Below are 27,915 nucleotides of genomic sequence, written 5' to 3' on the forward strand. Positions count from 1 at the left end.
TCCTAGGAAGTATTTATCCGGAAATACAGACGACGGGAGCGAATTCCATTCCTTAGCGGTTCGCATTATGAAAGATGAAGCAAACCGCTTCGTGCGGGCCAATAGAACACTAACTAAATGAGGGTGAAGACGCTCCCCCCGCCTGGAAGTCCGTTGGCAAAATGGAGATGGATATCTTCGTAGTTGCCTGTACGTACCTGCTGTATATGCTGTATCAATTCCTGGTTGCGGCGCTGCGTTGTCCGAAGGTCCGTCAGAATATTCTCCTTCTCGGCGGCCATTTTCTCGCGGGCTTCCCGCTCCGCCTCAAAATCGCTCCTGAGGACAAAACAGACTTTAGAAATTCAGACCAAGTTTTACGGTTCGACGTATTAGGCTGACCATAGTCGGTTCAATAACTGATTCAGAAGGGCGCGGGGCTTTGTCAAAATTAAACAGAAGTAGGTACCTACATTTTCAGCGCTCCACAAGTCTTAGGGTATATTTAAAATAGTATGATGATAGAGCAGTTGGGCAGTTATTATTAAAGCATTATTTTTAACTATTCAATCTTCCAGCGCATATGCTGTATTTTTTATTGATAACTACCTACTGACCGCAAAGAATTCGATTATCTCTATAAATTAAAATTTTATGCGACCCAATATGGACCAGTTCACTTACTTGTAAAGGTCTAGCTGTGCCTTCAACACGTCGACTTCCTCCTGCTGGACGCGCAGCTGCCTCATCTCCAGGGTCAAGGCAGAGACCTCCTGCCCACGAGCCAGCAGCGCAGCCGTCAGAGCCTCCACGTTGGCGCCTTGCGTTGGCTTCTAGAAACAGGAGCACCAAAGTTCGCATACTTTTCGCTAGTCATACCGTGCAGAAAATGCGACTTGCCCCCCTGGGCCATTCGTATACAAGTAATGAGGGCTATCGTTTTTTTTCTCACTAGATGGCGCACTGTTGCGTGAGGTTTTTAAGTATGGCTTTCAAAGTCTGTTATTAAGGGCGTGAAAACAAAGTTTAGATTAAAATCATATTTAATACACCTTAAAACCGTACCATAAAAATATCGAGCATGCCACAGTATTGCATAGTCCCCGTTTTGTTCGGAAAAAAGGGAGGACAAAGGTTTCCGAAAGACAAAACTGTCTCAAAACACAGACATTCATTGCCCCGGAACGCATATTTGCCATAATTAATTTCAGATATTGCAAAATATTCACAAAATTATTCTAATTTTAAATAAACCCGCGTAGCTCACCCAAAAACTATGAGATTTGACATTTCGGAGACCTCACGCTACACTAGCGCCTCTAGTGGCGAATTCATACGCGATAGCCCTCATTCAACTAGCCCTTACCCGCGGCATGGCTTGCGTAAACCATAAGATTTGGCAGTCGAATTGAAAATTCAAAAAAACTACATCTTCGCATTATGGCGGAACCAGGGGCATTTTTCGCCGAAATTATAGATTCAAAATTTACTCAGATTCACAAATCCCTCAACTGTGAAACATAGTTAATGAGGAAGAGAGCTGTCAATGGACTTCTCATTCCAAACGCCGCGTAGTATGCTACACGCAATAGATTCGCTTATGGTTTAATGTACCGATTGCAGATGTTACTAAAACAAAAAAAAAAAGATTTACAAATGCACTTACAGATTGCAATGTCACGGCTTTCTTCAGTAACTCGTTGTAGTCCTTGAATATTCCTTCGAATATTGTCATTGTGCTTCTAACTTGCCCTCTGAAATTGGAATAAAAAATAAAAAAATAATATAAATTACAAATACATAATATTCGCGCACTAAATCCTCTTTTGGCTGTATGCAGTGCAGGGGCGCGGCTTGTTAATATAAACACAAAGATATTTTAATATTAACGCCCTCCTCAAAAAAAATACACCATTGGTTACGCGGTATTTTGCAGTATCATCGACGATGCTTTGACTGTTATTGCCCACAGCTCAAATACGAAGATCTAATACAATTTAAAAGACCTTATCTATATTTTTTTCTTTGTGGTTGTTATTTGTCCAGCCCTTTCTTTATAACTGTATGTTGGACATAAGAGTCAAGTCAAGTCAAGATCAATCATTTATTTGCTAAAATTACTACTTTAGGCGTATAGTAGGATTTTTTTGAGATGTCCTGATCTTGTTAACAGCCAACCTTACGAACAAAACCATTGTATTATATTCCTCAGATTAAAATTAACTAATTAATTAATTATAAAATAAAATAGTTCATTAAAATAACGACTTTATTCTCTAGCGCAGAAAGTGCATTTAAAAAAATACACGTTCGCAGATAATACTTTTCCATTCCATTTTGAAAAATAGTATCTGCCAACAAAGTTTTATTTAAAATCGTTATTTCAATGAGCTATTTCGCCTTATATTTTCGTTAATTTTTAAACTGAGCATTATGCAATTGAGTACATAATAGAATACAATAGCTTTGTTCGTCAGGTGGGATGTTAACGAGATCGGGACATCTCAAAAAAACACCTACTATACGCCTATAGTAGTAATTTTAGCAAATAAATGATTGATTGACTCTTATGTCCAACAGTGACCGTCCTACGGTTAATATCATGATGACATGACTCACATGTTGTTCAAAGCCGATTTGTACTGTGCCTCTAGCTGTTGCTTCACGTCAGCCAAGCCGGCCTTGACTTGGTCGGCCGACGCTCGCTCCAGCTTGTAGTCGTGCAGACTCGCCACCACGCCCAGGATCTGCACCAAGTTGTCTGAAGTGCTGTTAGAAAAAAGTTCATTCATAATGATGAAGAAAGAGAGAAGAGAAAAGCATCATCAAGGTGCCCCCACATGCTCGATTGCAGCGATAAATCTGGTCACGTGACCCCTTTTTGAAGGTGATTTTAAATTTCCCGCGATTCAAAAAAGTAGCGTCAAGTCGCCGCGTCAAGCAGCAGCGACAAGATGGCTTCTTGCAGGATTGATCTTGGCCTTGGAAGCTGATTTCTTAATCTAATTTAGTGCCAGTCGTGGCAGTGGTACAAACAAAATAAATTGGAGTGAATGAAAAAAAAATAACAGTGTTTTTGCCGAAATTGAAGAGGTTTTTTTTTTCAGCGATAAAGCTCAACATTTTTCAGCTTTATCGCTATATGTCACGTGACCAGATTTGACACTGGAAACGAGCGTCGAGCGATTTCGTATGGCCGCGGCCTCAGAAGCTGATAACGAAATAGGCTGTTGCACACTGCGCCTCAATCCGTGAAATGTCAGCGGAAAGATGCTGTTACGCCGTATTTTCCGCGGTTCACGGCGTTTTAGTGTGCCAACAATGTATACATCGAGAAATACAATAATACACCGAGATTTTTTACACCGTCTAAAACACGATTATCACTTATGAATCAATCTGTATTAAATCATTTTGTGATGCACGAAGACTTGATTCGTGCTATTCGATGACTAAATAAAAGCTTGTAAAAACCCAGTTCATGTCGGGTTACTGGCAGTGTAGGGATCCATATTCATATGCGGCAAATACCATTAATGCCTATGGCTCTTATATGCCACTGCTGTCTCTTGGGCAACAGGACATAACAGCATACAAGAAAAAGTTGATAGACCCAGAGACAAACCGAAGCGGATAGACGCCTATGAAAATATTTGTCCACGAAGATTTAATTCACTCTTTTTGTATTTTTTATTTCAACTCCAAATTTGTTACTTTTACGGGTATCTATATCGAAAATACAAACTGAGACATGGATGCACAGAAAAACCAGAAAAAGAGACCAGCGCTGGGAATCGAACCCAGGTCCTCAGCAATCCGTGCTGCGTGCTATAACCCCTACACCACCGCTGGACAGGAATCTAGACACGAATTTTTCCTATGCATACATATCTCAGGTTGCTTATTTCTACTACGCTACTTATGCAGCATCACTAGCGACATTTATGTTCCGCTCTCATCGAGAGACGTCACACTCTTTCGGAACCAACCGCTCACCCAGACAAGAGATGTCGCTACTAAGCAATCAAATTATGATTGGTTTTTTGGAGTCTTTTTGTATTTTTTATTTCAACCCCAAATTTGTTACTTTTACGGGTATCCCGTGAAACCATATCGAAAATACAAACTGAGTCTTTTTCTGGTTTTTTTATGCATCCATGTCTCAGTTTGTATTTTCGATATTAATTCACTCACCTATGAGCCAAATTGTTCAGGAGCTCCGCGAGGTGCTTCAGCGTCCTGTCATACAATTTGACATTTGCGAGGTAGCTGGAGAACTCGGAGCTCTGTGTCTCTGTGTCCGGCGTTAGGGATAGGCGGACTGGTTGGAACAGCTGGAACATCATTATTGAATCCGACGTTAACCTTGAGGTCTTGAGGTCCATATCAATGAACTAATAGTTATTTATGTGGCTGGTGCATAATGAGAGGCATTAAAGCACGAGTGCGGTTTTATGAAACGAGCCGAAGGCGAGTTTCATAATAAGATCACACGAGTGTTTTAATGCCTAATTATGTATAGCCGCATACATAACTTTATCTACATGCATGTCATAAGTTTTCTACAATATGTACAGATATGCATTGTTAAAAAAAGTATTAACGATACTTTAATGTAAACATTAAGATGCACTGTACTTTAATGTGAACATTAAGATGCACCCGCAGATACCAGGTTTCTTAATAAAGGCCATTTGATAGTCGTTTCTGAACATATAATAGGGAAGTTATGATATGAATGTAGATAAAACAATTTACTTTGCTCGCCCGCGGTCTTACGATAGCTACGTCTATGCAACAACTGTGTGTTTATGCATCTCCTCCACCTGCACACTGTGGTACAGTCACCAGCGTTAATATCTGCCACAGCGGAGCGTGCAAAAATATCTGACACGTCCTTCCGGCCCTAGAAATAGAGTCGTATCAGATGTTTATGCACACTTGTTGTGTCAGATATTGGTGCTGGTGACTGTACCACACACACACACAAACCCATCTATCATCACCATCACACTACACTGATGCGTTTCGAACTCAACCAGAGTTCCTCCTCAGAACCACACAACTGTTCACCATGCTACCAGATGTCAGACCGTCTTAGATGTTGTGTGTTGTTTTGATTCGTTATTCTTCGTAATAAATTCCTAAAAACGTAAGAGTTCGAGCTCGGGCTCGAACCCACGACCCTCACAATTCATTTTTCTAACTAGCTACAAATCAGAAATGAGGAGATACGTAGAAGAACAACGGTCACCGACATAGCCAAGCGAATTAGCTCGTTGAAGTGGCAATGGGCCATATAGCACGGAGAACAGATGGCCGTTGGGGCCGAAAGGTTCTCTAGAGGAGACCGCGGATCGGCAAGCGCAGCGTAGGACGTCCACCAACGAGATGGACGGATGACCTGGTTAAAGCCGCGGGTTCACGGTGGATGCAGGCCGCTTCCAACCGAGGCAACTGGAGGTATAGACCTCCATATATAGATGGAGGCTTATGTCCAACAATGGACGTCCTATGGCTGATATGATGATGATGATGATAATGACCTAGCTACAACTAGTTACCGTAATCTGTGCGTCCTTTAGTCTGTTTTGCAAATCCTGGATCTGGTCCTTGTATATCCTAATGATCTCAGCGGTGCCGGACTTATGTTTCGTAAACTCCAACTGCAACATTAAAAGATATAAAACGCCATTTAGTCCATTCAAGAACTTGCATGCAAGTTCCACTACATTGCGGTATTTGTTTGATCGACTTAATACATTGTCCATCGATAGTATGCGATGTAAAGCCCAGTTTAGATCTGCAAGAAATATCATGCAAGTTGCATTACATTGCGGCGCTCGATTGACCACTACGAGCTCGTTGGCTTTACGGCCTCGCAATGTAACGCAACTTGCACGATTTTTCTTGCAGATGTAAACCGAGCTTTATGCAACTTGTAAGCAAGTTCTTGAATGGTCTAAATGGACTTTACTCAGATTTGTCGTGCCGTGCCCAGTTTTAGAGTAGGACGGACCCACCTACTCCCGTGGGTAGGAAGCTTTGCTAATATTTTTTATCAGTCATATCTTCAAGGTTCTTATACATTATACAGGGTGTCCCACGGCTATGCCACATGGGGGAAAAGTATCTCAAATAATGTAAATAGACAATTTTACTGAAAGAAGACCTCATTTTTATTTTTAAAACAATCTTGAATAATCCCTTAAGTATCTGAAACGGGAATCGAACGGCTACCGATCAAACTACTCAAACTACGGCGGTACCAATCAAAAGACTCCATCATAAAGATTTTTTTTCCTTGGTATCATAGCATCTTTATAAAAAAGTGAAGACCTTGTAATTTGACATTTTTAATTTTAGGAAAATTAATACGATTGCATTTTTAAGTATATGGTGGGATCTATTTCCGGTTTAGACAGGGTATTTTTCAAAAAACTATGAATGCAGTTTGAACTGTTTTTAAAATCAAAACGAACTCTTCTTTCAATAAAATTGACTATTTCCAACATTGAAGATACTTTCCCTCGATGTGGCATAGCCGTGGGACATCCTGTATATTTGGCGCATGTTGCGCAATCGTTATTGTTCATAAGAAGCTTTGCTTAGAAATTTGTTTTCAGAAAATTCTTTGCAAAGTATATTTTTTGTCAGGCATCTATTCAAACATAGTTCTACGACTGATATGATGAAGATTACGGTAAAAAAATGTCTATCAACTAACCTTGACACTCTCGAGCTCCAGGACTTTGAGCTGCGATGTCTTGTAGTCATTCTGCAACGCCGACAGTTTGCCTTCTAGCTGCTGTATCGACGCATCGCGCTTGCGGATCTCTTCAGTCGATAGGCTCGTCTGAAAAATGAATAAAACCAGCACTCTTAGGGTCTCCCCGAACCTATCGAAGCGGAATCGCTTTTAGCCGTGTCCACGCAGTAAGAGCGAAAAAGACGTCGATCGGCTCGGCCGACGCGAAACTACGTTTATCGACGGGAAGACGTCTTTTTCGCTCTTATTGGACAGATCGTTTTTTGGTCGGCTTAAGCCGTTTCCGCATCGATAAATGTGGGGAGACCCTTACAAGAAAAGGTACCTAGCTGTCCGGCTCCGAATTGATTTATTTTTATTTATTTATATTAGAGAGTAGTCTAAAATAACGGACACGTATTTTTATTAGCTGCCCAAACTCAACCATTTCGGAGAAATTGTCCTCCAATGTACTAAAAAGTGTCCAAACCCTCTAACTTCTGTAATTTTGCTAAAGCGAATTGCTGGTTAAGAGCTAGCTTGATTATATTTTGGAGAACATGAAAAATAATGGACCGGTGCTTTGTTATTTCGGCTCAAACTCATATTTTACATAACAAAACACCTTTTAAAGTTTCATAGTTTTCATATAGGTAGTGCCACGTGAGTTGGAAGTGAATAATTACACAGCTGCATGAGAGTTCTTGTGTGCGTGACCTCAACTACTTTCTTTCGAGTCACTAGAGCAAAATTTAGTGATATACTTACGATACTGCTAGAAGACTGCAGTTTGCTCTGCAAACTCTGAATGGTAGATTTCAGTCTATTTATCTCGACGGCATAGTCGCTGTCTTTGCAGGAGAGCTGAAGCTAAAAAGAAAATCAAATTCAAAATATTTTGTATGGTACCCGTGTGGTGTCGGGTTAGAATTACACCTCTCCATTTCTTCCGTGGATGTCGTAAGAGGCGACTGAGGATATAGGTTTAGGTATACCGTAGCCGACATGCTAGCAACCTGTCACTATTGTACCGTTTTTGTCAAACTTAAAACCTAAAATTGCTAAAAGTGGCTCCGAAGCGGTAACGTTTCGTGTGCTCTGCCTACCCCATTTGGGAATACAGGCGTGATGTTTGTGTGTGTGTGTGTGTGTGTGTGTGTGTGTGTGTGTGTGTGTGTGGTATTCTGAATTTCGATGTGTTCTGCGTCGATATTTCAACTGTAGGTAATAATGATTTTTCGGTATTATAATACAATACCCCTTTTCGGGATTTTATACTTTCGGTCATTTGAAAATAGACATTTCGAGCTTCGGTGTATCGGTTATCGGTGTTTTGTACATTCGGTATTCTGAATTTCGATGTGTTAAGCGTCGACATTTCAACTGTAGGTATTATGATTTTTCGGTATTACAATACATACCCGCCCCTTAGTAGGATAATATTAGTAGGATTAATTACCTCGACATTTTTCAGTTTCTCCTTCAAGTCGTCCCGTTCCTTGGAGGTCGCGTCGACGATGTGCTCCAACGACTCCTTCTGCCACGTCAACTTCTCATTGTCTACTATCACCTAAAAGAAAACACCAAAAATGTATATTAGTGACAAACTTATGGCTTGTGGCCCAAACAGATAGCTATAGATTATGGGAACGGAAGCGATACATGCCCTCGGTACCGCTCTGCTTTCAGAGCATGACATGAGTGCGTGTGAGCTAATATTGTGGGCAGCAGGCGGAATCCAAAAGCTTAATGTCCCACTGTTGGGCACAGGCCTTCTCTCAGAATGAGAGGGCTTGGGCCGGAGTTCCCACGCGGGCCCAGTGCGGATTGGGAACTTCACACAAACCATTGAATTGCTTCGCAGGTTTGTGCAGGTTTCCTCGAGATATTTTCCTTCACCGTAAAGCTCGTGGTAAATTTAAAATGCAATTCCGCACATGAATTTCGAAAAACTCAAGAGGCGCGAGCCGGGGTTTGAACCCACGATCCTCTGCTTGAAAGGCCATAGGTCAAACCACTCGGCCACCACGGCTTCCCAAATTATAACCCTTCAAATGTATAATTTCAGAATATATTTTTTTTTATTTATGACGGTGGAAGCATTCTACACTTCCACTGAACGTAGACGTAGATATAGTTACATGTTTACTTTTAGTTTTGTAACTAAGGGGCCCCATACATCCCTTTATTATTATTGTTCTTTTCATGTTCTTTTAAAGTACCCACTTCCCTATGCAACTGGCATGAAAAAGTGGATACATAAGATAGGGAACCGACCGGACCGTACATGAATCAGTTTGTTCGACTGTACACCAAGTGCGTTGTATGGCATTTACCTGTCTCCTTTGCTTCTCCACCAACTCGAGCTGCGCTGTCAGCTTATTGACAGTGTCATCATCCGGGGACGTGACGAATTCCACGGCGGAGGGCGGGCCTGACGCGGCCTCCCCCGTCTCCGTGTTGACGCCGTTGACGCTGCTTTCCGAAAGCCGCACTATGTCCTGCTTCAGCTTTTTGTTCTCTTGACGAAGCTGGAAAGAAAAGACTTGAATCACCACATAGAGCTAGGCCTCCAACAAGATGGAGCGACGACTTGGTTAAGATCGCGGGATCGCGGTGGATGCGGAAAGCACAAGACCGGTCTGAGTGGAGAGCCTTGGGGGAGGCCTATGTCCAGCAGTGGACGTCTTTCGGCTGACATGATGATGATGATGATGACCACATAGAGAAACGATTACAGGTACATAAGCAACGTGAACGTGTTTTATAGTAGGGAATGTGCAGGCACTATTTTTATTTGTTCATATATCTTAACTAGCTGTTGCGGCGACTCTGTCTGTGAATAACTAATAATTTAATTATTAGGTTTTAACTGGGCCTTTCTCTTAAAAGTTGTACCCCTAACTTTTTTCTGGGATTTTGAATTTTTTATGTTACATCTACTCAGAATCACGAGTACTATCGATTTTAATAGGTAAAAAAAAGTGTCCCAAAATTTTGTATTCCATTCCGTTACCTTTCCTATATACACTTATATGAGAGTAACGGAACGGAAGTACAAAAAATATATGCAAATTTTGGAACACTTTTTTTCACCTATTAAAATCGATAGTACTCGTGATTCTGAGTAGATGTATCATAAAAATTTAAAAATCCCAGAAAATAGGGGTAGGTACAACTTTTAAGAGAAAGACCCAATTATATTAAAGCCGTAGGCTCACGGTGGGAGGCAGGGCGGACGCTTCCAGCTAAAGCAACTGGAGTTCTATGGGGTAGATCTATGTCCAATAGCGACTGATATGATGATCATCATCATCATCTCAGCCTATATACGTCCCACTGCTGGGCACAGGCCTCCTCTCAGAACAAGAGGGCTTGGGCCATAGTTCCCACGCGGGCCCAGTGCGGATTGGGAACTTCACACGCACCATTGAATTGCTTTATATGATGATGATATGAAGATATTCATAGTATAAAAATCATTGGGAACCTCTGTGTTAGCTAAATTTATCTGTCTGTAGTACAAAGAATGGAAAACTGCGCACAACTTATTGGCATCAGCAATACGTTGCCCTCAAACTTATCCAACTTTAAGCCATATTGTCTAACATTTCCATTACAATCATTTTCACTATTTCTTTGTGTCACACGGTTATGTAAGACGAAGGTAGAAAGAGACGGTAAATGCGATCGGGATCGTCAGCGCGTTAGACAATACAATACAATAAAATACAAATATTCTTTATTGCACACCATAAATCAGTACAAAAAACTTATAATATAAACACTTAGATTCAGGGTAGACAATAGGCGGTCTTATCGCTTAAAAGCGATCTCTTCCAGACAACCATTTGGGTACAAGAACTTATGGTTATGTCAAACAAAAATAGGTGGCGGAAACAGAAACAGAAAACAAGAGCAAACAAAAAAACAATAATATTAAAATAAATCTGATTCTGAAGTCGGGGCACATAACGTCACGCCGTGCTAAGTGTCGCACGACGTGGCATCAAGCAGAATTTTAACTGGTGAAAAGCTCATCACTTTTTGTTTAATTGACAAAAGAATAACCTAACCAACAAAAATTTGGAAAACCCCCGACATTGTCACTTCAAAGTTCAATATCTCAAAAACGGCTGAGCCGATTTTGATGAAACATGTCTAAGAACCATCGCTAGAAAATCTGCTTTCAAATAAAAAAACCCGCAATCAAATCGGTTCACCCGTTTAAGCGCTACGGTTCCACAGACACACATAGCGGTCAAACTTATAACACCCCTCTTTTTGCTAGGCTTTTTTAACGTGCCCAATATTTTCTAATAATCTAAGACCGACTAAAATAGATGTTTTTAAGACACTAGTCTATTCATTGGTTAATTCTGCACTCCTCCACATTCGAAGGGCATGGACTCACCCTTTCCACTAGCTCTTTGGTCTCCTCAAACTTCTCCTTGTGCAGCGAATGGGTCTTCATCATATCCTCCTGGCAGGAGGCGATCAGCAAGAACTGATCCTTCATGGAATCGTTATTCTGTTTCAGAGTTTCCTTGAGAAGCACATTCTCATCCAGTATTTCCCCGAAACGCTTCTGCAGTTCCTCTGTGCTTTTGTCCTCGGAAATTATGTTGCTGGCTACCATCAGGGATGCTGGTGAAGGCTGGAAAAAAAATGAAGTATTTTAGCTATGGACTTCCCTCTGGAAGGAAAGGGGAACGAGATCTGTGTATGAAAAAACTGTCCGGCGAAAGGTTTTAAATAGGTAGCAAAGGAGTAAATTCTAAAGAAAACCTTACATATCGACAAACAAGTCTGGCTAATTTTTGTGGTAAGGTACCTCTGAAAGCAGCGGCCAGGCCTCGTGACTTAAAAAAAAATTGCCCACCTGGAAAATCTTTTGGTCAGCCTTGCTTTGAACAGACCGCGAAAATTCAATCATCATCGACGTTTTAAATATATTTACTAAATTATTTAAGACATTCTTGCTACTCTTGTGCAATTTTGAGGGATTTGAAACTTCAGGGCTACTACGAAATTCGAAAGCCGAAGTTCGTGTCGTTCGGTCCCTCTGACACTTACTATATTTAATACGAGAGCGAGAGGGACGGTACGATACAAACTTCGATTTCGAACTTCGGTGTAGGCCCTCTGTTATGTAGCGCTTAAAGGTCTACCCGGCCGAATTCAATGTCTTTGGTTGTTTTTTTTTAATTTGGTTTACTTACTGGTATTTCAAAAAAGATACAAACAAATAAATTATTTTTCCCTGAACCCTTTTCTCGAGGTAACATCCGCATAGACGCTTATTGTGCAACGCTTAGACATGAAACTTTAACCAATAGTGCATAATGATGTATTCTTCAGTTATGTCAGCCAATTTTTAAATGATATAGTTTTTGAGAAATCGATATTCGGACGGGATCGCTTAGGGTCTTCCCACACCTATCGACGCGGAATCGGCAAAAGCCGTCAATTTGTTACTATAATTGTCACGCGGCGTAAACTGAATCCGACTTATAATAGAGATCTACTTGAGGTATAGTATTGTTTAAAATAATCTTGCCTACGACTGAAAGCGCGATGGTCTTATTTTGTAATGTCATAACCGCCAATCGCGCGCACTCGAAATAACACCTTAATTTTCGTGACATAACGCTGCATGTAACGAAAATTGAAATGTTCTTAAGTACATTATGTGTTTTTTTTTCCTTACTAGACGCACGCACTCGTAACTTAGCGATGGGACATTTTTGCGACTTGAATTTGTAGGTGATGTGCATCTAAGGTATTCTAAACCGATGTTCGGCTCATATCGGCTCGGCCGACGCCTGCCGACGCGTCGACGTCTGTTTCGCTCTTATGCGATTCCGCGTTCGATGTGGGTAGGCCCTAAGTCTAGAGACATGAAATTTGGCATGGATTTTTTCAAAACAAAATAGTAAGCCATCCATTTCCAACCAACCATATCCAATTAAGTTGCATTACTTTAAAACTTTAACAAATATTTCTTTACGTGTGTAAGGAATTCTGAACAACTGTCTTGATAAAACATAATACATGAACAACATAGTTCAGCGTCGCATCACATTAACATATCAAAAAGAAGCAGCACATTGTTCAAACAATTATGTTTCACTTCACGCCGTCTGTCCATCTCTATATGTATTTATATGTATGCATGCGCTTAGATTTTTTTAACACTATCGGCCCCAGTGACACAACGTTTGTGACTTTTTAGTTCTTACTCCTATGCCAGTGACACGTATTTGTGACTGACTAGCGTAAGAGTTTAGTGGATCTCATTCGGCTCCGGCAACGTTCCTAAGCCCTTACGCTATACCAAGCCTTTAAACGGTACGAATTATTATGACACGACATGCGTGTCACTGGCATAGGAGTAAGAACTAAAAAGTCACAGACGTTGTGTCACTGGCACCGGAATGTATTACGTCTGTGACACGTATACGTGTCACTGGCATAGAAGTGACTGCTGTGGCATAGCGTAAGAGCTTAGTGGATCGTAGCCGGGGCCGAACGTGTTAAATTACGAAATGGTTTTTAATGCGGTTTTCATCCATTGTGATTCAAGAGAAAGGTTTTTGCTATAACATATACAAACTAGCGACGCGCCCCACCTCTGCGCGGGTGTAATTTTCAGGTAAGGTAAGTAACATTTAAAGTTACCCGCTTTGATTATGGACTTTCATTTTCTGCCTCTTTTACCTCCTTTACCACCCATACAAATCCGGGGCAGGTTGCTAGTAAATAACAAGTTTCACAATAAGTATACCTAAACATAACAAAACACGTCATCTTACTAGGAGTATATGAAATATAAGCTCAATTCTGCTGCTAAATGAGTATTGGGTAAAAAATATAAATAAATAAATATCATGGGACACTTGACACCAATTGACCTGGTCCCAAACTAAGCAAAGCTTGTACTATGGATACTAGGCAACGGATAAACATACTTATATAGATAAATACATACTTAAATACATATTAAACACCCAAGACCCGAGAACAAACATTCGTATTATTCATACAAATATCTGCCCCGGCCGGGAATCGAACCCGGGACCTCAAGCTTCGTAGTCAGGTTCTCTAACCACTTGGCCATCCGGTCGTCTACACATACACATACACATATACATAGGTATTATTTACTAGCTTTTGAATTGGTATGTAGCTTAAACCTTATTTGATCCCACAGGAACCATTATTTCGGTATAAAAAGTAGGCTAGTGTTAATGCAGGGCAAATATTACCTGTATGCCATTTTCCATGCAAATCCGTTTTTGCGTGAAAGAGTAACAAACATCCATCCATACAAACTTTCGCGTTTATAATATTAGTACGAAAGATTCTGTTCAGTCAGTCAGCTAGATTACCATAAAATATTGGACACATTTTTTCTATTGTCAATAAAACAGAAAATTACAAAAATGAAGCGCGTCAAAGTTCGGGAGTGGGGGGGGGGGGCGTGACGTCACGCCCTGCTAAACGTGGATCATTAATTGTCTATATCTTCACCATTTTTGTTTAATTAACAAAAGAAAAAACACGTGTCGAATATTTTCTGGTAATCGACGAACCGATTGTTTTTTTTAGTTCTTTTTTAATGAAAAGTTAATTGATCAATTCAATGGTTCCAATGCTCTAGTCTAGTCGAGTGTTTTTCAATCTGTTACTTGTGACTCTTCTGGTGTTGCATGTGTCCATGGGCGACGGTAATCGCTTACCATCAGGCGATCCGTTTAAAAAAAACTGTGGGTCGCGACCCTCCGGGGGTCGCGGATGCTCCTCGCAGTATCTTTAAAATACTGTCACCGTTATTGTGTATGACTATTTAATGTTATGATTATCAACGTAATACTATACAAATAACTGTGATTGAAGGTAAGCAGGGGGCCGCCAAATATTTATCAAACAAAGCGGGGCCGCGTCCTGAAAAAGTTTGAAAACACTTCTCTAGTCAAAGTCTTTCAATTAAGTAAAAGTAGTACTTACTCATACTACAGACATTTTTCAAAGGTTAATTAGTCACCTAGTACTTCACGTTTGATAGATTGCCGAATTTATCTTATCTGATGATGATGACTAAAGTATGGAATCAACAATAAAGTAAGTTGTGAAATTTTCATAAAAACAATAAAACGTATCAAAATGGAAAACATATCTGACTGAAGTTCAAGACAAGTCAGGTCAAAATATCTTTATTCAATTTAGGCCTGTCTGTCTGTCCGTCCGCGCAAAATATTTAACTTTACAGTGCAAATTTTCATTAAAATCGAGCGAGCGAGAGTATATCAAACTTACAAGGAAATCTATAAGGGTTAAGTTTTCTTGAGAATTATTAGTAGTTTACGAGTTAATAGCAGCCTAAGGTATAAAATATACCTAAACTTGGAATATTCCGTACAAAATACAAAATATTTGGAAAAATATTACTTTATTTTTTCGTAATGGCTACGGAACCCTATTTCGGGCGTGTCCGACACGCTCTTGGCCGGTTTTTTAATTTTACTCTAACACTGAAGGTATATTATTATTTTAAAAAAATCAAAATAAAAACAATGAACTCAATGAATTCAGCACTGAATGTGAACCAATTTAAGAACCGGCTCGACCAACACATTAATAGTACAAAGAATACTTAACCAAGGAACAGCTAGATACAGGCACCTATCAGTTGCTTGCAACTGCCTGCCTGATAATTTATATAATAATAATAATAATAATGACCAATGCAGTTTTAATATTACGTTTTTATCTCAAATATTAGTTTTTATCTAAAATTGCTAAAAGTGGCTCCGGAGCGGTAATGTTTCGTGTGCTCTGCCTACCCCATTTGGGAATACAGGCGTGATGTTTGAGTGTGTGTGTTATCTCAAATACGATATCTGCTGTTTAATTGAGTTGATGTTATATTATAAAAAGAAACATTATGATTGCAATTAAATCATAATGTCTCAAAATGTGGTTATTGGTCAAATCGTCATACCCTTCATTGATAATTAATTTAATTAACAACATGTAGAATTGATTAAGCAATAACAGAATGAATAAAACTGTAGGAAAAATAAGCTGGTAACATACTAATATAATATAAGTCACAAAAAAGCCAAACAGATTTGGACAAAATTTCACAGCTAAAGTTGCAAGTTAAAAATGTAAAAAATTTACAACAGAGTTCTTACAATATCAACATAGTAGTAGGTAAATTACGTAATTAACAAAAATGACAACTCGATAACACACCAACTAGCAAAAAACATAAACAAACATTATTTACATAACATTGTCATGTCACATTTAAAATATGACAACAGTATAAATACCTAATACCTAAGTACTTTTCATTTCATCACACCATACATGTGTTGTAGTATTAGTACCAGAATGGCATGAATGCATTTTATTAAATTTTTTACTCCTACTGTATAACTCCTGTTTTTCAAGTTTTTTTTAACACTAGCTGTTGCCGCATAGAATTTGGTTATCGCTATCCTACAGGAACTATGCAATTCTCCAGGATAAAAACTATCCTATATCCTTCCCTAGGCCTCAAACAATCTGTATACCAAATTTCATCTAAATCGGTTCAGCGGTTTAGATGTAAAGAGGTAACAAGCAAACAAACAAACAGACTTACAAACTTTTGCATTTATAATATTAGTGGAATATAATGCTGCCCTCTCAAGGCAAAAGGCAGATTCTCAAAAACAACACTTTAGTTATTTATACTTGTAGTGTGTTTTGAGGGTAGGCAGCAGCAATGCTGTCTACCCCGTTGTGGGTGGCGCACTCCTACAGGCACAAAACAGGGTTAAATTTTAACAAAAGCTTTATAAACCAGGTTTCACACACACTAAACTAACACTAATTTTAGAACTAATTTTTTTACTGAAGCTATGAATAAAAAGCAGAATACAAAAATTAGTTTTGTTACTTACACAGTCTCCGAGTTTAAAATGGGCCTTGAAAGCCATACTGGCTTCAGCAGATAGGTCCTTCATTGCATCCTCTAGCTGAGCCTTATCCAGTGGGCCATCACTAACTAAGCCATTGCACTTTAAATCCAAACTTGTGCCCGGGGAAGTACCTAAGATGATGAATGACTCTTCCTCAATCACATCAGAATTGTGTGCCATTTTGAAACATTAAACTGAAAAAGAAAAATCTTTAAAAGACCGAATTTTCGAGAGCAAAAAAATCAACTGATCGAGATTACCTCCAATTTAAGAAAAATAAACAAAGCTACAATTGCGACTCATTTATTACGCTCATTTGAAACACCGTTGCCGCTGACACGGTGTATTTGGACACCCAAGATAGTAGCGAAAAGAATGATGATAGTGTTATTAAAATACTTTAGCATGCGTGAGTATTTCTACGAACGAAACCTATAAATAAATTGCGAAATCGCCACTTGACATTTTTAAGTACTTTCGAAGGTTGTTTGACCATGGTTTGACCACTTACCGGAGAAGCCTTCAAATAAATGCAGACAGTAAATATTTTATGTGGTTCAGCACTTGTTTACTGAAGACATGGAATGTACTTGTACTAAACGATATTTTTGTTATCGCCACAAGATGAAAACTATAGTGCCGTAAGTGCCGAATTCGGAACGGAAATCCTACGCGTGACGTATAACCAAGCAAGAGGAAAAACCACAGACTGTTGAAAAAAACAACATAAACAAACACGTATGAGATGGGCCTTTCCGTGGGCCATTAACAATCAGTCATCATAAAAAATAGAGAAATAGAAATAACAGTAATCGATGGAAATCGTTTGAAAATCGATTACAATCAAAAATCGCTTGTTAGAATCGACAGGTGATGTTTACACGACAGCCTATTATTAGCGATTTATTCTCAAAAATGTAAATTATAAACCACGAATAAAAAATACAAACAGCGATATTTTCGGTCCGGTGAACTGTAGTGACTGTAAAAAAAATCAAGTTTTCGCAGTTTTTTGCCACGTTCATTCGTGGATTCGTTGTTGAGTCGGGTCGTACAATAAATAAAAAATAAAAAAACAACCAACCTGCAGGGCTACTACGCAACTCGAAACTCGAAGTTCTTGTCATACCGTCCCTCTCGCTCTCGTATTAATTAGTTTAAGTGTCAGAGACCGCACGACAGGAACTTCGAGTTTCGCGGTTCGTAGTAGCCCTGCTGACATGACAGCTGGTTGACTGACAGTGACAGCTCTAGCCAGACAGCTCCGAAAAAAAGAAAGAAAGGTGGGTGAAGGGAACCCAGCTGGTTCGATTCAAAGTACAAGAAAACATTTGGAATAATCTTATTCTGAGAGAAATGTCTAATCAAAATACTTTGGATTTGCACTACGTACAGCAGAGCTTCCTTCGAAGCCTCAAAGAAGAGGATGATGTTGTCGTGGAAGCTTATATTGACGGTTATAACGAACTCGTCAAGTAAGTAAAAATTCATTATTGTGAAACGTCCCAGTAGTTTTGTTGATAAAATATTAATGATAGTAATTGTTTAGGTTCTTAAACCTCATCGGATCGGTGTTCTCGTTCGTGAGTAGTGACGTAAAAAGTAAAATTAAGGTAATGGAGAAACACAAGGATGGCGACGACGCTATTTATTACGAATCCTTTAAAAAAATGATGAAGTATGAGAAGGAAACAAGTTTGCATGAGAAAAATGGGTTCGTTTCTGGCTCAAGGACGATGCTGCGGCTGCACAGAGGCCTAGGTCAGTTGTTTACCGCTTTATTTTATCCGTTAACATGGGACTGGTAAGTGTGTATCTTGTCAAATTAACGCTGATGAGACGATAATTTCTCACGTCATTGTTTCTGCATAGATACATGGTTACAGGCTTTGAAAACTCTTAAACATGGTGAAACTTTGAATGTGATACTTTAAATTAGTGTTTCAAGCTTGGTTAATACTGGACAATTATAATATAGTCTTTTGTTCAACTTAGTTAAAATTAACCTAAATAAAATTTGTGGCTGCTGTACATTCTTCAGTAGCTGCAGATAAATTTTATTTCACCTTACTATACCTTGTTCATACTAAATTAAGAAACTGACAGATTAATTTTTGTTAAAAAAAAAGTATTTGATTTATTTTAAGATGATTTAATCAATAATCAACAAACAAAACTTATATGTTTGATAACACTAAACAAAGAAACCAAGTACTAACAATGAGTAGGTATGAGTAGTTATTTCTAAACAAGCTTTATTTTACTTTTTTCCAGATTTTATAAGACTATTCCTAAGAAGACTAAGTGAGGCAGACGATACTGTAAACACATGCACTGTGTGTCAGAACTCATACAATGAAACATTGGCAGAGTTCCATCCGTGGTACATTAGAAAAGCAGCTACTTTGGCTATGCATGCATTGCCGACTAGACCTGATTTACTAAAAAAAGTAAGTGAATTTAAGTAAATAAAATAAATATATAAATATCATGGGACACTTGACACCAATTGACCTAGTCTCAAACTAAGCAAAGCTTGTACTTGGCAACTAATAAACATACTTAAATACATATTAATTGCACTCTTTTTTGCCCCAAGGCCTCTCTCCGCAGCTTTAAATCCGGCCCTGACAAAGTGAAATAAGCAGTTAGCGACTATGAGCTGCACCAATGCATTCAAAGGCGATTTTGTCATTTTTGTACTAACTTTTTGAGGATTTTTGGCGCCTTAACCACGCAGCGTGCGACGTCTGTGCATAAAAAATACGCCGTTTTCACTTATGAGCGTCAAAAAATATACCACTTGTTTGGTTTAGAAAACCTCTTGTGACAAGAAACTGCATTCATAAACCGCAACTGATTTTTTTATATGAATTTCACATCATTCATTGTTTTTTGGTAGCGTCATAGTAGCCAAGAACTACCTTCCTTATATTTGCTTTTAAAATATCTTTGCCTGATAAGGACAATGAATTGGCATAATATTGAAACTATTATAACTATGTGCTTGAAACCGCACATTACTGATAAGGAGTTAATACTTTTTGATAAGAAATTGCCAGTGAGTTTAGTTCTAATTGCCTGAGATAGTGAAAGATAAAAATACTTACGCAATATCAGACTGACTGCAGACAATTAAAAATGTGTTGTTGTTGTTTTATTTTTTCTTTTCACAGGGATATATGCTCTATTGACTTAAGTACAGTAGCCATATAAACACTGGAGCTGTCTAGGTGCTCAAAAATATCTGAACACTCACAAAGATTGATAAGGTTGTGTTCAGATATTTTAATGCACCGCTTGACTAGGCAGCTCCAGTGTTTATGGTGAAGAAGTTTGGTAGTTGAAATAAAATAACAGATAAACAATTTATGATATTAGTTAGCTATACTTACGTAACTAGCTGTTGTCTTCGACTTCATCTGGGAAGAATTCGTTTAACGCGCGCCCGCGAGCACGATCCCGATAAATCATAAAAACACCTGTCCCCTATTGTATATCATTCTCAGGATTTCATACTATTACCATACCAAATTTTATCAGTTCATCACAATCGATTCGGTTCGATTTTGCACTTAGTGTTAAAGCATAACAGACAAGCAAACAAACTCCCATCCGCGTACAATATAATATTAGCTAGGATTATGATGTCATTAATAGTGTAAACCTATCCATTCTAGATCTTTGGAACAGACGACAGTTTGACAGCCGCCCTTGTTGTCCTGCCCGAGACCTTATCTTCCTGCGACGAGGTGTACCAACGTGTGAACCAACTTTACACGGACTTTGACTTCCATGGACTGCCCTAAAGTGTTGCCAGGTAGAAAATAATCTCAAAACATTGCCACAATGTGATAGTTAAAAATAAGCTTTTTTTAAATGATAATCTTAATTACTAGCACACAACATCGGCAAGTCACAAAGGATATCATTAATTTTCTTCTGCTGCTTAACATGAGGCATTTTTGTCGAAAATCCCAGTTCAGGGCGGTTCTTTTCACTATCACCCCCTTCCCCGGCAATATGAATAACGAGACAATATGAATAACGAAACACCGTGGAAAAGGAGACCTGTATAAATTTATATTTGTAATTTTTTTAATTCTGGCAATACAACAAAACCCTCACAATTTTGGCATGAAAGGGAAGGGATAGCGAAGAATCTTACTAAGTACCCCTGGAGGGGATGTTGGTTAAACATACCTTCAATAATCTAATTTATTTATTGATGCCCCAAAATAATCAATTGCCATGTTAATGTATGCAAACTCAATAGGGAATGAAATACGTAAGTACATTATTTAATAATTAATCAATTTGATACAGTATATTTACCTGTAAGTGCAATTTTTTTTTTCTTCTTTCTGCAATGTGGCGTTCTGTGAGCTCAACACAATAAGCCACTTCTTTGTCTTTGATAGATAGATAGATAGAAGATTTATTTGCAGAGAATAAGTAGCTACATCAACTGTTATTAGATGGTAATGAGACAAAAGGTTTCTTATCTTATTAAGGTTTGTAAGTGCAATAATCAGTATTTTGTTATGTTCTACTTTTATTCATCAACAGTGTCAGTGCAACTGGTACATTTAGTTTTTTTGTGCAACCTTAAATAATCAAATGTGTATGACACTTTTTATAAAAATAAAATAAAAACAAAAAGATGAACACCATATTTGGTTCCTTCTACAGGAATGTACCGTGGTACAGTCGAGTTCATAAACTTGTGAGCAAAAATTTGATCAAAAATATCTGAACACGCTTTAGAAGCGCGCTACTACGCCGTTAACAATAGTCATGTTGAGATATTTTTGATCAAATTTTTGCTCACAAGTATATGAAGTCGACTTTACAAGTCTATTTATTTTCTACTCTCTTTATTTGTTACTGTTTTTGTCCATGTGTTAGGCGCCTATGTGATAAGAAAGATATTATAATTGGCCATGGAATGCGAAAATTATTTATTTTTGAAATATACAGAGTGGGTCGGGAGACGTAAGCAGGACCAACACTACAACGTCATTAATTGATAATGGATCGATCACAATCATATTTTAGTAAAACCCCCACATCCTTAATTGCAAAGTGAACATGAAGGGTCCACGGAAAGAACGTGTCTAATCACCTAAGCAACTTTTTGAGTTATAGCAGTTTGAAAGTTAGTCATCACAAACAATTACTATGGTTACCATTTATTTAAAAGATAAAAAAATAGATTTTATATTGTTTTCAGATTATTTAATTCAGTGGTAAGTCATAGTACTTTGTGAGCTCTACATTTTGAGATTAAAATCTCAATTTTAAAAAAAGGTGACTAGGCATGTTCTTCCCGTGGACCCTTCACATGCACTTTGCCATGCAGTCATTTAATACATTTTATTTCCGACAAAAATAAAGTTTATCTAATTTATTATTTATTATTATTAAATCAGGTGTTACTTTGCACAGGTCCATATCAATTTACTGAAACAATTAATTTGCTCACCCGCGACGTTATGATTATGATAGCTAAGCTTATGGAAGAAATGAATGTTCATCCACCTCCACACTGTAGGAACACACACAAACCCATCTATCAATGTTTGAGGTTCTGCGAGAAGATGGATGTACGGCCTTCTTCTGTGAAATACTAACTAAGTAGGTAATCTAACTTTTATTTCGTTTTTATGTGTATTATTTGTGTAAATTGTATCTGAATTTCACAGTGCTTTGGTTTAACTGTTATGCTGTGAAATGTAATAAATAATAAATAAATAAATAAAAATCACCACCACCACACTGGCGCGTTTCGAACTCAACCAGAGCTCATCTTCAGAGCAACACAACCATTCACCATGCTACCAGATGTTAGACTCGAGTCGATTTGAGAGGTCGCGGGTGAGCAAAGTAATTGTTTTAGTTCATTAAAAGTATATCTCACTAACGCTACGCTATAGTAGCCTTAACCAACTGAATCCGATAGTACCCCAGTCTTGTTCACATCTCCCGAATCACCTGTAGTAGTTTACTAGTTCTTTTGTACATAATACAATTTCAAAAATCGTGCCCAGTTACCACAAAACTGCAAGTGGTACAGTCAAGGGCAAAGATATCGACACGGCCAAAGTTACAAAAATAATTATGTACACGACTTTATGCACTTAACATTAAGGCCGTGTATAGGTACATCCTCACGATGTTTTCCTTCACCGCAAAGCTCGTGGTAAATTTCAAATGTAATTCCGCACATGAATTTCGAAAAACTCAGAGGTGCGAGCCGGAAACATCGTGAGGAAACCTGCACAAGTGCGTGTGAAGTTCCCAATCCGCACTGGGCCCGCGTGGGAACTATGGCCCAAGCCCTCTTGTTCTGAGAGGAGGCCTGTGCCCAGCAGTGGGACGTATATAGGCTGGGATGATGATGATGATAGGTACATATTTTTGCAACTTTGGCCGTGTCGATATATTTGCCCTTGACTGTACAACTACAACTCAACATAACAGTCACGTTTTTGTATGAGATACCTACTTAACAAATATGTAGAATGCACTTGTAACTTTTGTGGTAAAGGTGGCCGGACAAGAGTCGACCAAAAATTATTTTAGTAAGCTTCCAAAACAATCTGTGTAATTTTTTTATCATTGATATTTTAATGGTTACCTAAAATCTAGTACCTATAGCTAATTTTGTACTGCAGAAGTACAACAGTGCACCAATTTGATTCTTGCTGCACCACCATGGAACTTCATCAACGTAAATAATTTTATTTACCTATTGATTATGAAATGATGTAAATGACTATTTCTCAAAAAGTTGACCACTTATTTTGAAAAAAAAAAACCTGACGCTATTTCACATATTGTTTTTAAATATATACAAAACCTTATGGTAAAAGTGATAAAAAATCAGATAATCTTTGTTGTTGCATCCAATAGAAAGTTTTGATGTAGTTACAAAATTACGATTTTTTCGTCACAAGATCTCGTAACGTTTTCCTGATGTCAAGAAATTTTGGATGTTTTATGTAGTTTTATGTTTTATGATCTCGTCTGTAGGGTTAATAATTTCTTGACAAAACTGATTTCTTGTCAATTTCATGACGGGACAACTCTTTGAGAAATACTTAAATGTCATGGTGACACGGTTCCATGGGGGTCTAGAATTAAAATTAGTTCACTGTACACATTGGCTTTGGTGCATAAGAAAATAGGTAGGTAATATATTTTACGGGCTATGACCGTTCTGCGTCATACTTTTATTATTATTTTATTATAAGTGAATACGCTTTTTCGTATAATCAGCGGGAAAAATATATAAAAATATTTACATGAAATCGGTGCAGTTAAGCAGATATACTAATGTAAGATATAAGTAATGCAATGATATAGGAAAATGTTTTTGATAAATGTATGTGGGTAGTCAAATTCAATTGTTTTTAAAACTAGCTAAGTTACTATGATAGTTGACGCCATCATTCTAAACTATCATTTTACGGCACAACTCTACTAAAAATCACATTATTTTAGCCCTGCCATTAATTGTTGGTGTCAACTTCTAATTTGCTTCTAAAATGGTACTTTCGGGCAATCCAAAAATAAGCATGCTTTTCTATAATAACACCGCTTCTTTACAACAACAATACAGCTTCATTATAACAACAATACAGCTTCTTTATAACAACAATACAGCTTCTTTATAACAGCAATACAGCTTCTTTATAACAACAATACAGCTTCTTTATAACAACAATACAGCTTCTTTATAACAACAATTCAACTTCCTTGTAACAACAATGCAGCTTCTTTCCTCCGAATCTTGTTAGTGTTTTTGGTTTCGGATTGTGATCTCGTAGTATAGTAAGTACTACAACTGATTGACAAAAATCAGCCAGTTCATGTGTAATTTTATATAGCTGTCCCTAAAATAAAGTGTGCCCTGTATCTAAAGCCTTCGTTTACCGTTTTAAACCATGGCACCTCTCCAAAATCTACCAAACATGGTCGAAAAAGTTATACAATTTAATTTGAATTAGGTACATTCAGTGAATAGGTAGTAAATGAAAACGACTACCAATAACTAAAGTAAATAAATTATAGCATGACAAAGAAAAGGAGAGATATACTAACAGTGACGTATCAGACAAGGATAAAGTATGTCTAGTCAAAGCTGCTTTATAAAATGTACGAAATATTTATTGACTATGATTTGCTATTCCTTGCTATGCTCTCGTGCCATGTTTTTAGGCGAAAGGTTCTAAACAGAGGCTTTCACCACAAGGTCCTTTTTGCCTCGGACTGGTGTACTTAAAAAAATTGTTGTAAGAGTGTGTGCATAGCATAATAAACAGTTTAGTCGAATGCCTCTTGTGATTTGACAGACGTTTTAGCTCAATTTGTAACTATTGCTCACTTTGCACGTGAACAGTAGATTTTGTACTACATATTAGAATCACGAAGGCTTGCGTAGGATGTGTAGCTTTGTGTAGAAATTATTTGTTAAGATAATAATTTTTGCTTACAACCTATAATGAAATGAGATAAGAATGTAAAATAAGATAAAATACATTATGATTGTTAGGGTTCCGTAGCCAAAATGGCAAAAACGGAACCCTTATAGTTTCGCCATGCCTGTCTGTCCGTCCGCGGCTTTGCTCAGGGACTATCAATGCTAGAAAGCTGTAATTTTGCACGAATATATATGTAAACTATGCCGACAAATTAAAAAAAAATTTTTTTAGAGTACCTCCCATAGACGTTAAGTGTGCGTGTTTTTTTTTTCTTATCCAACCTTGTAGTGTGGGGTATCTTTGGATAGATCTTTTAAAACCATTAGGGGGTTGCTAAAACGATTTTTCGATTCAGAGATTTTTTTGCAAAATATTCAACTTTAAACTGCAAATTTTCGAAAATATTCAAAGAAATAATCAACTGATCAATAAGGATGGATTTAATTTTGGATGGATGGAAACTGGCTTACCTATCCATTTCATATGTTGAGTTTAAGTTTGATATCAATTTCTAAACCTGTGTATTCCAGAATAATCCGTTAATTATATCTTTGATTTTATTAAGAGTTCAGGCTTGGTCGTAAATGTGTTAATCAACGAAATATAATATTTAGTCAATTTACTGTTAAAATAAACGCTAAATGTACATATTATAAATAATATTAGGAAAGAAAAAATGTTTCGTGATCATTTACCTAAACTGCTATTTTATGAAAAATATATAATACCTTATCTAATTATCTAGTTTTAAGAGCTGGCTATGATTGTAAAGTCCATAAATTATGATTGTTTTTTTGGAATCTTTTTGTATTTTTTATTTCAATTCCAAATTTTTTGTTACTTTTACGGTCATCCCGTAAAACCTATATCGAAAATAGAAACTGAAATATAGATGCACAGAAAAATAAGACCAGCGCTGGTAATCGAACCCAGGTCCTCGGCATTCCGTGCCGTGTGCTATACCGCTACACCACCGCTGGACAACGATACAGACACGAAATTCTCCTATGCACCTCATATCTCAGCTTGTGTTGTTTCTTATTTAGCCACTTAAGCAGCGACACTAGCGACATCTATGCCGTAGCCCTCATCGAGAAACTTTTCCATAAATTATGTCCTGTATTTTTGGGGTCAAGCGATTTGTGGCATAAAAACAAAATAACTGCAATTTTCATAGCAATATGTGTGACAAGGGGAGAGGGGCTAAAAATGGTCAAAATTGGTGTGACGTACTTTATGGCCCCTAATTTGTGAATAAGGAAAATTTTACATGCGTGCTAGCATGCTATGTAAACTAATATGAAAAAAGTGACGCTTGAACTGGCCAAGTCAGGCCCTTATACTACGAAGTATAAAATTCTAACTTTGTATCTTGCCGTCCCGCTCACGCTTACATTATTTAATACGAGAGTGAGAGGGGCGGTACGATACGAGCTTAGATTTCCGAATTTCGTGGTAGCTCCCTAGAATATTGTCTGCCGAGCACAACGACTTTGCAGACGAGGTTCGTTTCACTAAAGCAGCTACTCAACCTGCGGTAGATACTTACGTATCGAAAATAAAGGTATCTATCCATTACACCGTATGATACCGTGACCGTAATATAGGGTTGCCATACGTTCCGGCACGCCGGGACATGTCCCGGTTTGAAGCATGGTGTCCCGGTTTAAGAATCATAGTTATTTAGTAGGGGGCTGGACTTGGTAAATAATAATATACTTACCTACAATAAACACGGCTAACTAGCTAGGCTATCTAGGCATTTTCCGCTTTGTAGCGAAAAGCGCCTACGAACAGAGAACCTGACTGGCGGATTGCTGCCATTAAATGAATGTGTCAAAAGTTGTCCTTTTTTCTACCTTTACTACTTTTTCGTAAAATGTCCCGGTCTGAGTCCCCACACTTATGGCAACCCTACTAATAGCAACGTGTCAGCAAGTCACTAGCAAGTTTCCTAGCCAACCATCGCCGTCGCTCGTCATGTATGCGCTTGACATTACGTTCCTGACACGTTCCTTTTACTGTCATGGCATATGATACGTTCAGTGGCGTAGCTAGATGGACAAACAAAAATAATTGGGCCACACCCCTCTTTCCACGTAAAATAGCTTTAACTTCTATTGGCCTTCAAAATCATTTTTAAAAAAAGGTTAGAGCCTGCTCACAAGTTTTTTTCTCTCTTTTTCTTTTATGCTCCTCTCTTTTCAAAGCTTAGGTTAGAGGGCCCCCTGAGGTCCGGGGCCCTGGTGCACTGCACCACCTGGCCATACGATAGCTACGCCACTGGTTACGTTGTAGTGGGTAGAGACCTTAAAGACCAATACAGCGTTGATTTTACCTTTACACATTCCAAAGGCATTCCTTTTAACGCTTAGCTTCTTTGTAAAAGTTTAATGCAAAATGAAAGAAACATATATTCAGTAATCATTGTAATGAATGTGGGAAAAAGTCCAACAACGTAGTTCCATATCAATTCAGCAGTATTTAGTTCATCGATATACAAAGATGGCAATATAAATATACTATATGAATATGAGGCATGATATCAAAATGTATAACTATGGTAAAAATGTTAATTGCTATTTTTATAAAGCTATCTAAGTAATATAATTATAATGTCGCTAATTTCCATTGTTTGTGAGGCGGTAAAGTTTCGTATTTATTACATTATGTGCGGAAATAAATTGTTTTATTTAGTCCCAATTCTACCACGTAGCATTATAGGTAT

At 38.0% G+C, this 27,915-nt stretch overlaps 2 protein-coding genes across 7 annotated transcripts in view; one reads left to right on the forward strand and one right to left on the reverse strand.

Moving 5' to 3' along the window:
* Nucleotides 1–17,451, reverse strand: part of key (NF-kappa-B essential modulator kenny) — a 41,597-nt gene extending 24,146 nt beyond the window's left edge. For 2 of the 6 annotated variants that reach the window (XM_074097143.1, XM_074097142.1), the window contains exons 1-13: nt 17,213–17,451; nt 16,684–16,895; nt 11,142–11,384; nt 9,064–9,258; nt 8,187–8,297; nt 7,496–7,597; nt 6,707–6,835; nt 5,544–5,645; nt 4,174–4,313; nt 2,599–2,748; nt 1,646–1,733; nt 664–812; nt 198–318 (exon numbers count right to left, since the gene is read on the reverse strand). In XM_074097143.1, the coding sequence (XP_073953244.1) occupies nt 198–318; nt 664–812; nt 1,646–1,733; nt 2,599–2,748; nt 4,174–4,313; nt 5,544–5,645; nt 6,707–6,835; nt 7,496–7,597; nt 8,187–8,297; nt 9,064–9,258; nt 11,142–11,384; nt 16,684–16,881 (1,728 nt within the window). In that variant the 5' untranslated portion in view covers nt 16,882–16,895; nt 17,213–17,451. Of the gene's footprint in view, nt 1–197; nt 319–663; nt 813–1,645; nt 1,734–2,598; nt 2,749–4,173; nt 4,314–5,543; nt 5,646–6,706; nt 6,836–7,495; nt 7,598–8,186; nt 8,298–9,063; nt 9,259–11,141; nt 11,385–16,683; nt 16,896–16,961; nt 17,112–17,212 lie in introns of those variants that run through there. The other 4 variants (XR_012452085.1, XM_074097145.1, XM_074097144.1 and 1 more) reach the window with 4 other exon arrangements.
* A 520-nt stretch (nt 17,452–17,971) lies between these two features.
* Nucleotides 17,972–27,593, forward strand: LOC141434737 (ceramide-1-phosphate transfer protein). The gene is made up of 4 exons (XM_074097182.1): nt 17,972–18,176; nt 18,251–18,462; nt 18,976–19,151; nt 20,382–27,593. Exons 1-4 carry the CDS (start codon nt 18,058–18,060, stop codon nt 20,508–20,510), a joined length of 636 nt encoding a protein of 211 aa, XP_073953283.1. The 5' UTR covers nt 17,972–18,057; the 3' UTR covers nt 20,511–27,593.
* The last annotated feature ends 322 nt before the right edge of the window (nt 27,594–27,915 follow it).

This window comes from Choristoneura fumiferana, chromosome 14 (assembly GCF_025370935.1).
Source record: "Choristoneura fumiferana chromosome 14, NRCan_CFum_1, whole genome shotgun sequence".
NCBI lineage: Eukaryota > Metazoa > Arthropoda > Insecta > Lepidoptera > Tortricidae > Choristoneura > Choristoneura fumiferana.